General features: G+C 44.5%; 1 protein-coding gene across 1 annotated transcript in view; it reads left to right on the top strand.

Annotated features, from left to right (window-relative positions):
* The window catches only part of MIPEP (mitochondrial intermediate peptidase), a 75,858-nt gene that overhangs the window by 8,763 nt on the left and 53,661 nt on the right, over nt 1-13,434 (top strand). Inside the window, exons 6-10 of the mRNA XM_066582271.1 lie at nt 613-795; nt 1,049-1,205; nt 1,819-1,867; nt 4,416-4,476; nt 6,926-6,978. Of these exons, the coding sequence (XP_066438368.1) occupies nt 613-795; nt 1,049-1,205; nt 1,819-1,867; nt 4,416-4,476; nt 6,926-6,978 (503 nt within the window). The remainder of the gene's footprint in view (nt 1-612; nt 796-1,048; nt 1,206-1,818; nt 1,868-4,415; nt 4,477-6,925; nt 6,979-13,434) is intronic.

Below are 13,434 nucleotides of genomic sequence, written 5' to 3'. Positions count from 1 at the left end.
TGCAGGGACTTAAAAATAAAACCGCACAGCGCTTACCTGAATCCCCACGCTCCGATGACTTCTTACTTACCGGTTGAAGATGGCCGCCGGATTCTTCTCCCTCGGTGGACCGCAGGGCTTCTGTGCGGTCCATTGCCGATTCCAGCCTCCTGATTGGCTGGAATCGGCACGTGACGGAGCTACACGGAGCCCTATTGAGAAAAGAAGAAGACCCGGACTGCGCAAGCGCGGCTAATTTGGCCATTAGACAGTGAAAATTAGTCGGCTCCATGGAAACGAGGACGCTAGCAACGGAGCAGGTAAGTGAAAAACTTCTTATAACTTCTGTATGGCTCATAATTAATGCACAATGTACATTACAAAGTGCATTAATATGGCCATACAGAAGTGTATAGACCCACTTGCTGCCGCGGGACAACCCCTTTAAGTTTCCTAATAACTTTGTGTCTAGCAGTGTTTCCCACCAGGGTTTCCTAGAAGACAGCAGCTAGCGCTGTCACTCTTCCAGTAGGTACTTACTACCCCTGCAGCAAGTTTCATTTCCCTGGGTGTAGAAAATTTAGTTCAGTCTGATATCTGTATCCAAAGAATAATTTCTTTGTTTCATTGCAGCGTCAGAAAGCCGTCAACCTGAATGTTGCGATCGCAGACCTAACTACTGACTTCCTGATGGGAACCAACCTGCCAAATAGAATAGATGTCAGTATTATACCAGAACATATCCGCTCTAATTTTTCCTGGGATGGGAAGTACATACAGATCAGTGGATTGCATGCCGACTGTTCGGATGATCTGGTAAGTGGTTTGGAGGTGTATGTTGTACTATTATCATGGTACTGGTGCACAGTAGCAAGCATTAAAGGGGTTCTCCAGGAGCAAGCTTTCAGGAAAGCTAGTAGATCGTGGGGATCAACCGCTCGGGATCTCTGCCGATCAGCTGATTTGGCATTGTTGTTTTAATGTAAATGACCCTTCAGATTACATATGTTGCATTTGCTGCATTGTCCATATGTGATGTTACATTATTACTGTCATCTGTTTTCTTTAGGTTCGAGAAGCCGCTTATAAGATCTTTCTGTATCCCAACAGCAATCAGATGAAGTGCTTGGATGAACTGCTCAGCAATAGAAATGCTTTAGCTCAACTTATTGGTTACCCCACATTTGCACACAGGGCGTTGCTTGGCACCATGGCAAAAAATCCAGGTAATGTTTTGGCTCGTCTGCTGAGTGAAGTATGCCAACTGGCTGCTTGGTTCAGCTTCTGTAATTCCATGATGCATCCACCCATTACATTTATCGAACACCTCTATATGGCATGGGGTCAGAACAGAGATTAGTGCCTAAAAAAATGTATCCTGATTGAAGTTCCTGAAAGGCATATTTTACTTTTAAGGGAAGCTGTCGCCATAAATACTTCTAAGCTACCATAATATGTGGATAGCTGAAGCTATGTTCCAATAAGGGAACTCTTATCTCTGAACTCACACTCCTTGTGGTAAGCCAGCAAACAGCTCTGTATGATAATGAAGCATCAAGGATTCTACTTCAGGGGGGCATTACATACAGAGCATGCACCCTTTGCTGGATTTCTGCGGAGGAGTGACAGTGAGTTCAGAGATTACATTGCTGAATCTGACTCTTCAGCTGTCGGCACATTTTAGTAGTTTATGCCGGGTTTATAGGGATAGATTTTCGTTAAGGTGGAGTGACCTTTAAGATGGACATAAGAACGGAAATGAATTGGTTGTCAGCATTATGTAAGCTGCAGTTTCTTTCTGCTTTTCTTGGCTTTTCCAACCTTCTCTGTTATTGACAGACACCGTGATGTCGTTTCTTGAAAAGTTATCCAACAGACTTCGAGAACGGTGAGTTACACTTGTTAGGGGATGTATCACACAGCGTGGGGCTGTTCAAACCAGGAAACTAGTAACTATACAAGGCAAGTGGAGCTCTGTCACCGAAAACTGCGTCCTGACTGCTGTGAATATATATTAATGGCGGCGTATGTGTTATAATAATAAGAAAAAGCAAACTTTGGGTAAATGCATTAAAAGCGTTAAAACAAACGATGCTATAATAATTAGTGTGATTCACTGCTGTTCAGGTCCTACCCACCCTGAGCTTTGCTTACATGTCTGCTGCAGCAATTTGCCCGTATACCCACATCGCTGCTGCAGCATGTAAATAGCCTTGCTGGCAGGACCGGGTTAGCAAGGGATGGAACTGGTGAGTGATATCTTTTATCACCCTTCCTGCATTTACTCTAAGTTTACAATAAACGCAGTACTAATCTGCACAGAATGCTGAATCTCCTGGTGGTTCTTCCATTGATGCAGAAGCCCGTTCAGTTTGCCTTCAGTGCTGCAGTTGATTCCTATAGTCCGCAGTCTTTTGTCTATAAGTAAATGTTTACTATCTAACACCATGTTGTATGTTGTTCAGCACTGATAGATTTTATACTGTATATTTAGGATAAGTCACACACTGGAGCTGCAATGGATTTTTGGTGCGGAAACCTGCAGATTTTACCCTTTGTAGCGCCAAGTGTGAAATCCACACTGAACACTTACAGCATAAATTGACATGCTGAAGATCTAACATTTATATGTTGCAGGTCTACATACAGATTTAATGGGGGTTTTGTCTGCAGCATGAAACTCATATGAACATGGCCGAATAGTGGCCTGGCACCATTTTTCTGACACAGAGCTCCAGATCTCTTGCTTACTGCATGCTGTGATGTTAGTGTGTTCGATGTATGGCCACTGCACTTGGGCAAGCGCTGTGCACCTTCAAGCAGCTGATCAGTGGGGTGTTGGGATTGAAAAGACTGTGGCAGCATATATGGTGAAAATGTTACCAAATCTTTATTCCATAATCACACAGCAGGCAACGTTTCAGCCTTCCCAGGTCTTTATCCCGCCTAGACATACTGGCATATAAATAACAAACCACCAATCTGGGTTAAATATACGCCCACTACATAAATTAGAATCAGCATGTACATTACAAACAATAAAACATTATTTTGGTACCATACCTACCACTGTATCTCTGTTGTGGTAACTGGTCCATGCTCTGGATGCCTTTACCGGCGTCCTCGCCACTGAATGCGTGTGCGTGGGGGGATGTTGTGATGCAAACATGTCAAACGTTACACAAAAAAAATTGCGCACGCGCAAACTCCTGCATGCATGCCGGAATGTCACCAGACGCATCACAAAACCCCAAGTCTAACCAGAGCATCCACGCTCCCCTGGTAACCATGACTTTAGAATAAACAGTCTGACAATAATGCGGATGTTACAACCTCCATGTTGTCTTAGTTAGTTGGCAGTCGGACCCCCACCGATATAATACACTAATGACCCATCCTGAATATTTTAGTCCCTGATAACGCCTTTAAAGAGGACCTGTTGCAACTCCTGAAATGTCTTAGGAATTACTTGCATTTCACATAAAAATGAGAATTTTAACCCTTTCCAATCCAATTTGTATACTAGTTTTCCTAGGGGGGCTTACTCTTTTTCTGCTGTTATACAATGGCGCTATATGCTGGCTAAAGCCAGTACTGCATGAGGTGACACATTGGATAGGCTCTGACAGCAGAGAGGCTGACCATATACAGTAAGAGAACCCTGACGGACGTCTTCCAACATCGGAGCTGCACAGCCTTAAATCATAATGTCTTTAGATGTCAGACAGTGGATTGGAAAGGGTTAATTCTGCATTGTGCTGTTCCTCTGAATAAATTACTGGGTGTTTCCATTCCCCCAGTCAATAGGGTGTGTCACCGTTCGGTCTGTTGGTGTTAGCAGTTATTGGGAAACGTTAGACTGTGACACCCAGTTGTCAATTTATTCATCCATTTCCAGGAGCGATAGAAGGAATAGCACTATGCAGCGTTCTAAGGAAAGGTGCGCCAGAATGTTTAAAGCGGGGCTATCAAGGTTTCAAGTTAAGTGAATAGGTGATAACCTGCTGATTGGTGGGGTCTCGCAGCTGAGACCCCTACTGATCTTGAGAACACGGGTCACGTGTCGCCCTCACTAAGGGGTTACTGAATGGAGCGCTGCTCACACAAGTTCGCTTGCGCTCCATTAGCTTTCAATGAGACTGCTGAGTTATGCGAAAGGCAAGCACTCGGGTATTTCCATTAGACCCATTGGAGCAGTGACTGTGCTTGCTTGGCCGGCGCTCTGTTCATTCTGACATCACCGCAGCGGGATACAAGTTCTATATACATGTATACAAAGTTGAACTCATTTCACGGCAGCTCCCCTCCCAAGTTCTTAGCATTCCATATGCATTGTGCTGGTGTTACTCAGTACGTCTGTGTTGGGGATAATTAGATCCGTCAGGCTGCGCACTTCTCACTATTTGTTCTGCGTTCACGCTTATCTACTTTTTCAGAACATTAAAAGATTTTGAAATGATGCTGGGAATGAAGATGAAGCTGAACCCCACAAACCCGGTGAGAGGATTTTAGCCTTCATTCTAGAGATATGAAAATCGGTTTGCGGGTGTACCATAAAACATTTTATTCCATGTCTTTTCCACACTTCACAGGAGCATGATGGCCAATGATTGGCCACCGCAGTCAGACATGTTAAGCCCCTTTTACACCGTCCGACCATCTGTGAAGCGACTGCACGAGCACCGACGCCCCCACTAAGGTCGTTCATTACTTGTGCACTGCTTTCAAACTGAAAGGCTGCTTGCGGCCTCTCGTCTGCTCCCTGCACCAACGCTGTGCGGGGAGTTTTTAGGCCGCATGAGAAGCCAGGGAGTGCTAACGAGGTTGTTCAAACTGAAAGAAAAGTCAACTTAAATGACCGCTAACGACAAGTGAGCGATAATTTCGCTTTCATGTGTAACGCTTATCGCTGACTTTGGCCATTTGAACTAACTTGGAGAAATGGATTGTTGCGTGTAAAAGGGTCTTCACTTGTCACTTGTAAGGATTCAGTCTCTTGTACCTCAGAATCACCAACCCAAGGCTCCCTAGTTATACTACACATGTTCAGTCATGTCTCAATAGGGAGGTTTAAAGAGCTTGCCCCCTAGTAAACTGTTGATGGCCTGTTCTCAGTATAGGTCCTTAATAGTAGATTGTTGGAGGTCTGTCTTTTGGGCGCATCTTTTTCTGTCGACATAGTTGTGCGAGGGCTTATTTTTTGCGGTACGTCCTGTAATTTCTATCGTTACCACTTTGGGGTACATACCATACAGCTTTTTGATCGCTTTTTAGAACCTTTTTTTTCTTGGAGATAGAGTAACCAAAAAAGCAGAATTCTGGACCAAGGAGCCTACAACGGATCCCTCTGTGTTCCGGAGCGCTGGGATGTTTTCTTCACAAACGGTGCTTATACTTGCAATTTTGGCGCAGTTTTTTTTCTGACTAAGTTCACGGTGTCGGGTAAATAATGCTTTACTTTGAAAGTTCAGACTTTTACACACGCAGCGTTAACAAATATTTTTTTGGGTTTTACTCTTTTATTACCTTTTTTTTCCGTTTTTTAATTAATAAAACTTTTTAAAACACATTTTTACGTTTTTGTTTCAGTCCCCAGAGGGGACAAAAACTTGCGTTGCTTTGATTGCTCCTGCAGTACAATGTAATGCTATAGTCCAGGCAATCTATCAAGCCATGACACCCCTGTCAAATCCAGCAGCGACACTCCAGTGGTCCCTGCTAGAACACTTTACTTTTCCTGCAGTGGTGATGTACTGTGTAGCCACAATAAACACAAGATGTTCAGCAGTATATATTCCGAGTAAACCACAGGCGAGGAGATTAGAATCCGAGTCGTGTGCACGCTATACAAAATTGGGTTTGGACTGAAAACCCATAAGTCACTTCTCCAGAGAACAGAGAAGTATAGCAACAAGATGCAAGGCTAAAACATAAGGATAAAACCTCCTCGCATCTTGCTGCTGTACTTCTCTGTTCTCTGGAGAAGTACTATGCATCCACATGATCACTGCAGCCAATCGCTGGCCTTGGCAGTGATGCTATCATGTACAACATATGACCTTTGGCTGCGGGGGTCACATGTATATACAGCACATCCTTACTACAGAAAAGGTAAGCAACAACTGGCAGGGACTGCTGGAGCAGCACTGGATCTGACAGGTGATGGTTGGCTTGTTAGAGATGAAAGTACCTGCAGGTAAAGTTATAATACTTCTGGACATCCACTTTAATTGCCTGCTGATCTTTCCCATTTTGGCTGATGGGGCGGAGCTTAACAATATATTGCTCCAATTCAAACTGGGCATAGGGGGAAAGTTGTCTTACAGCCAGACACAGGACAGTCAGGAGGAGGGAGAGGCCATGGCTGATCTCCTGGGACATGTAGGGAAGATTTCTCCGCATATAGGTTCGTTCACATGCACGCATTTTACTTGCATGTTTCATTCATTTAAAAAAAAAAATGTAACCTGCTCCATTTTCCTGTACAATTGCGCAGGACAAGAACATATTGAATTATCACTAATTGGCCATTTCAATGGCTTCGAGCATCGGTGCATTTTATTTTATTTTTTAATGCACGTTTTGCACGTGCCAAGTTTGGTAAATGCTCTTGTGAACAAATGCCCATCTGCCATTCCACCAATGCATGCGTAAATACGCATACGCCTGTGTGAATCGGGCCTTACGGAGCTTTGTCAGTTGCGTGTACCGACGGACGTCTGATACTTACACTCCAGCACCTTTTATTGTAGTTTTAGTTTTGGTCTCTTGTATCAGAGTTGCATTCAGAGCAGTAAGTTGCCGCTACTAATTGCCCCCCCTGTGTTCTTTTTAGTGTGTTACATCATCGATTCTTTTTGTTTAGGAATTGTTATTTATTTATTTATTACTCTGTGCCAAAAAATATTCATTTCTAATCTGTTTGCTCTTCATGTTTTCCCTTTAGGAGTTGATGCCGTGGGATCCTCCTTTTTATGCCGGTGCCTTATGTGCAGAAAAGTAAGCAGGACTCTTCATTCTGGTTAATTAGCTTTAGTTCACAGAATCCAACATGTGTGAATGTCAGTCTGGTCCACATTAGATTAAAGTGCCAATGATGGGTACTGTAGTGCTGCAGAAACTGCAGTTTTGAGTTTGATTACTCCTCTGAACTTCCAACAGAGATGGCAGGGGTAGTTTATTACTATCAGCTGCCTTCTCCAATACTGCATGCATAGCACTCAATGGGAACTCATGTAATTGCCGGATGCCCTGTATTAGGTGGTGAGACTGGCCACCAACTGTTGAAGGGCTATGGCCACCTTTTAGATTCCTTAGAGCTCAGTGCTGTTATGTGAGTGTACTTTGGGCTATTACTACTGAAAAACTCGTATGTATCTCTGCATTCAAAGTATTGTAGAAATGCTGAAACTCTTTAGGTTGGCCTTTAATTAGTTGATGCCATCTATTCCCCTGCTGAACTTCCGTAGCAGAAGAAATCTTGGACTAGATTTTCATTACTTTGCATTGTTCTTGGCTTTGAACAGCAGAGGGCGCCAGTGTGTCACTATTGAAATCTAGTGGAAAATAAGTGAACTAGACAAAGTTTTATATTGGCATCATACAGTCACTAAGTATTTTGTTTTTACGCTATAGCACCAACATCTGCAGTGCAGTCACTAAAATTGGGGTGGCCACTTTGCAAAACATGCTGGACATATTCCTTTAAATATTATCAGCATTGCAAAAACAATTTGTAATTAAAGGTGCTTTTACACTGGCAGATAGTCTCTTGTTCCTGGCGGACAGTCAATATACATTGTTGCAAGTTGCCAAATGATGGTTAATACAATTGTCTGGGCGCATGCAGTTCCATTGTGTTTACATGGGTAGATGAGCTGCTGCCAAGATGGCTACATAAAAGATGAGATCAGCTGACATCAGTATTTGTCAGACGGTTGGTGGCACCTTCACACGGGCAGACGATCGGATGAACGAATGCTTGTTTCCGATTATTCGCCCGTATTAAGATTCCTTTAGTTATGTTTCCCCCACCCGATGTTGTAACAGGCTGAGGGACAGAGCAGAGAACTGCACCAGCCGTAATAGACTTGGGCCCCCTTCACATGAGCGTAAGCACAATTGTACGTGCCTCAGCGCTGCACTTTTGCGGCATAAACTGCTTTTTGTGCTTGTGCATTGGCGTATTATAGTGTACTTTGTGTTAATTTGCATGAGACAAACGCGCCAATTGAAAATACATGCATGCGAATGAACCCATTAACATGAATAGGTTCTATTCTCTGCGTATTGCTCACGCAAATGTTGTGTACAGATGTGTCCGTGTGACGTCGGCCTCACTAAGAGCCTACTTATGTATGAGCTATTGATGCAGCGGTCACTTGCTAATAAGACCACCACCAGTAGCGCTGACGCGATTGCTTACATGTCCTCCTACCCTCAGCGCTCCTTACAGACCATGGAGGGGAAGCAGAACTTCATGACGCTCTATGAGCAAGGCTCCGGTTTTAGTTCAAGGCATACGGTGGTATAATTTAGACCGTGACCAACCCTTAAAGGCGATGTTTACAACAGAGTTCGGTCTTCTGTTTTTCTGATCTGCCCTAGGAGTACACTTCACCTCCGTACTGCTTAGTTCCATATTTTTGATGGGATGGGGGGAGACTGAACTGCAGACGTATTTTTTTTTTTTTCTGTCTAGAATAGTGGAAACAAAGAGGAAGGCATATATATATATATATATATATATATATATATATATATATATATATATATATATATATAGATAGATAGATATTGCTTCTTGCTTTGCTGTCAATGGAGGATGGACACAAATGGAAACTATTCTCTTAACCTCTATTTATACTTCAGTTTAAAGTATCCGTTTAATGCAGTTTTACATGATGTGTCATAGTAAAATGGAGCTACGTGTCAAACAGATCAGTTCAAAACTGCTAATGCATGTCTAACTGGTGCAGATGGAAGCTATATACATTTTTTTTAAATAGATCTGTATCAGATCCCGCAAAAACATGAGCCCTTTGCATCAGTTCTGGCATGTGCACACAGAGTGGAAATGCTGCGGATTTTCTGGGCTGAATTTCCTCATGAAACATCCCCAGCATTTATAGTCCAAGTTACAGGATGTGAAGTCTGAGGAGGAATTAAAAAGGTGAAAACCGCAGTAGCCGGTGGGTATCCGCTGCAGAGTTTCTCCACTCCCACCCCCCACAAATTCCCCAGTTTGAGATGCATAGTCCCATTTCTGTAGTGTAGGGTGGCATGGGGCGGCTGGTTGCACATACCAGGCAGCGGCTCCATTCTTCTCAATAGCGCAGGCAGATACCACAGCGCTGTGCTCTGCTGCCTGTCCCATTGAAATGAATGGAGCAGCCTTTTGCTGCAGCGCTTGTCGATGGAAGACCGGAGGAATGGGGGAGCAATGGTGGGAGCTGAGGGTTTTTGTTTTTCCGCTGTGGATGGGCTGACAATGGGAGCCTCCCTTTGTCAAACCTAGATGCTGAGGTCAATAAAACAGGGGCATCTAGAGGGTGAAAACAATCGGAGACCAGCATTATTAGTTTCCTAACACTAACTTTTAGTAAGACCTGTGTCACATGAGCAAAAAATGTGTGCGCATAATACGCAGAAAATAAAACCCATTGATTTCAATAGGTTTGTTCACAGGTGCATTTTTTGCATGCTCTATTTTCCTGTGCAAGAAAACCACACACCTGGAACTCATTAAACTAATTGGCCATTTCAGTGGCTGAGATAAAGTATGTGTTTTCAGAGCATGCAATTGCGTACGCAAAGTACAGTAAACTCTTTTACGCACACAAATATGCAGCACCCGGTGTGGAAATGCCTTGGGAATTGGGAATACAGCACTGCTATCTTCTAAAACACTGCAGTAGGAAGTTGGTGCAGCAGCAGATAACCCTTAGGCCTCATGTCCACGGGGAAAATAAGATCCGCTGCAGATTCTCCATGTAGAATCTGCAGCGGGTCCCTCCTGCCCCGCGGACATGAGCGCCGAAAATAAGAATTTAAAAGTATTTACCATCCGGCGCGGGCGGAGAAGATCAGCTGTTCCTCACGGCCGGATCTTCATTTTCGGCCGGCGGATGAATTCCTGACGCCGGCGGCACGTCGCCGGCACGTCGCCGACGTGCCGCGCGCATGCGCCGGGCACATCCGCCGAGCCGAAGCAAGGAAGATGCGGCCGTGAGGAACAGCTGACCTTCCCCGCCCGCGCCGGATGGTAAATACTTTAAATTCCTATTTTAGGTCTCCCGCGGATCCGGACGGCTTCCATAGGCTTCAATAGAAGCCCGCGGGAGCCGTCCCCGCGGGAGACCCGCACGAAAATGGAGCATGGTCCGGATTTTTCCATGCTCCATTTTTTTTTAAATCCCTTTTATTGACGATCCGCGGGTATTTATGTACCCGCGGGTGGTCAATGCATCCCTATGGGATGCGGATCCGCATGCAGGAAATCCGCTGCGGATCCTAAATCCTATTTTGCCCGTGGACATGAGCCCTTAGGCTGGGTTCACACAGGGCAGATCTGCCCCCGGCCGCTAATCTCGGGATTAGCCAGCCATGTGGATGAGATTTCTCAGAAGGCCGCGGTTTCAAAAGATGCAGCATGTCTATTTACCTTTCCTTTTTTGTTTATTTACGTCGCGGCCGCGCTCTCCTCTATGGGAGCGCCGGCCACAACGGAAAAGCATGCGGCCGAGCCGCTTCAAAGCCGCTGCGCCTTAAGCCGCAGCGGTTCTCCCGGCGGACATCTCGCGGTTTTTGCTGCGGCCAAACCGCGAGATTTCCGACGGGAATCCGCCCTGTGTGAACCCAGCCTGGCTCCTGCACACTGGCAAGTAAATCCCGCAATGTGAGAGTGAGTAAAAGCGTAGAATTATGAAGTCAATGATTTTCAATATTTTCCTTCACATTTGCGATGTTTTCACTCATGCGGTGTTGCGAGAGAAAAAAATGTGCCATGTCCTTTCTTTCTGCAATGTGCGATATTTAAAATAAAAATCTCCCATGTTTCCCTATGAAGCCTCCTTTTTCTCACATCGCTAACCACAAACTTTGAGAAAATTGCAATGGGCAGTGATGTTTTAATGAGGAAAAAAAGTTGGGATTTTGCCACGATTTTCTCATGGCAATATTGCGATTGCCGGTGTGAAGGAGCCCTTAAACTGCACCCGTTAAAACACCATGTGGTGGTCATTAGGGGTTGGTGTTGCTGCTTGCTCACCCCCCCCAAAAAACTCCCTGCCATAATATTTAGTGATTGTAAGCTCTTGGGTCAGAGTTTATCATTTCCTGTCATGTTTGAATCTATTTCCTTGTTCTCACCAGCTTGGTGCCTTTGTGCCATTACATAGCGTGTCGGAAGGGATCGGGGCAATAATCTGATCGATGGGCACAGATTTGCCTGCTGTATTTAGTCGGCTTTGCTCTCCTCTTGCAGTTATCTAGAACCTGGGGCACAATGAGTAACCTATAATGAGAATGAGTCATGGAGAAGTTCCACGGCTCTGAATCTTCTCCACATGTCATTTTCACTAACTATTCTAGCTTCAAGCCTCTAATCCTGTAAGTGCATGTTTAAGAAAATCTGGAAGCAAGACATGCAAGGTCAGCGGCAGCACAGTCATAGCAACCATCCAGTAATTGCCTGGCCTCGAGAAAGCTCAGGGCCATACGCAGAAATATGTTACAACTAGCATGTGGAAAGCGCCAAAGTATTCTCCATAACTCAACGATGTGCTGCTTTCACCTGGGAAGTTACAGAACGGAGGTCTCCTCAATTGCTGCTGTTGGCAGAGGATCTTCATAGTAGAATTTATATAGAGCTTTTAGGCTGGGCTCACACGGGCGAATTTGGATTGCGGATTCCACAATGAAAGCGTGCATTTTGATTTTTCGTTCACACTCGCATTTTCTGCAAGCGGAAGAAAAATCGCAGCATGCTCTATTTTGCTGAGGAAGCCACGTGGACGGCCTTTATTAATGTCATTGGAGTTCGTCCGGCACGCAGCAATTTTAATTGTGTATGGGCTGCATGTACCCACGTCATCGCTAAGTGACGGTGCAGGAAATACAAAAAAAAAACCCCTGTGCTGCGCAGAGTCGCCGTGGTTGTTTGCAATACAGTAATAGCAGGTACACAGGGTCACCGTCCGGGCTCACAGACTGAGTCCACTGCAGGCCTCCCGCATGTGGAACCAGGCCGCCTGTGAGCCCGGCCTTAGGTGTCCCAGAACAGGGTGATAGTCTGCCATAGATCTGTTCTGTGCCCAAGCTAATAAGAATGGGTCAGCTCCATTTTGGCAGAGCAGCAACACCACCAGAGTGTACTCCTAGTGGAATGTGTATTTGCAGTTTCCCTGTTTTGGGTTTCTTTTCGTTTTTATATTAACAAAACGCCAACTAAATGGGCCGCAATCCATAGGAGGCACGATATGAGAGAACAGAATGTCGCAGATTATAGATTTGTGCACTTTTCCAGGTTGCAGCGGCATAATTGAATTTCCCAAACCCCACCGTTAGCTGTGTAGGTCTGCAAATATATAATTCGTAGTATGTGGTTATGGCACTTATACACTTAATATCTGAGCAAAATGTGTGCTAAGATGCTTGCATTTTTAAATGGTTAGTGCATATATACAAGTCCAGGTGACTATGCTTACGGACAGGTCTTAACACAGACAGATACCTCTCTTTCGGGCCTGAGCCTCAAAATGATTCAGGGTAGTGGGATACCAGCCATGTGGTCGAATTAAAATGACCTGGGAAAGATAGGCTTGCTACGTTTACCAGACACCTCCCTGGGCCTAAGAGCTTGTTCACATGAGCGTATTTGCACAGCTAATTACGTGCGCAATACGTAGTAATTGGAACTCATTGATTTTAATGGGTTTGTTCACTTGAGCGTGTTTTTTTTAAACGTGATTTGCAGTTGCATGAAAAAATGTCCCGTGTCCTATTGGGTGCGTATTAAACACTTCAGAAGCCCATTGAAAGCAATGGGCGTGATGGACGCGAAATACACAGGAAACCTTCGTATTTACACACAAAAGCATCGTGATTTTCTGCCTTCATTTTACACATGTAAATACACGGCATATTTATGCAATTAAAAATACTGCGGCCAGGCAGACAAACACAAGGCAACCGCGTATTCTGGCCTGCGAATACACAGCAAAATACATATGTTTGTGAGAATGCACCCGAAGAGCTTTTACCCACTAGCGGGTTTTTTTTTTCGCTGCAAATTCGCAGAGTTTTTTTTCCTTTTTTGTCAATGGGACTTTCTAATGTTAAATTTGCATTGCACAAAAAACGCAAAAACACAAACTTGCCTTTTTTTGTGCTTTTCGAATTTAACATTAGAAAGTCCCATTGACATCTGGAAGAAAAAAACGCAGCGAATTTGCA

This window comes from Eleutherodactylus coqui, chromosome 1, assembly GCF_035609145.1.
Source record: "Eleutherodactylus coqui strain aEleCoq1 chromosome 1, aEleCoq1.hap1, whole genome shotgun sequence".
NCBI classification, from domain to species: domain Eukaryota; kingdom Metazoa; phylum Chordata; class Amphibia; order Anura; family Eleutherodactylidae; genus Eleutherodactylus; species Eleutherodactylus coqui.
The sequence above is the reverse complement of the archived record's forward strand: the minus strand, read 5'-3'. Positions and strand labels throughout refer to the sequence as shown.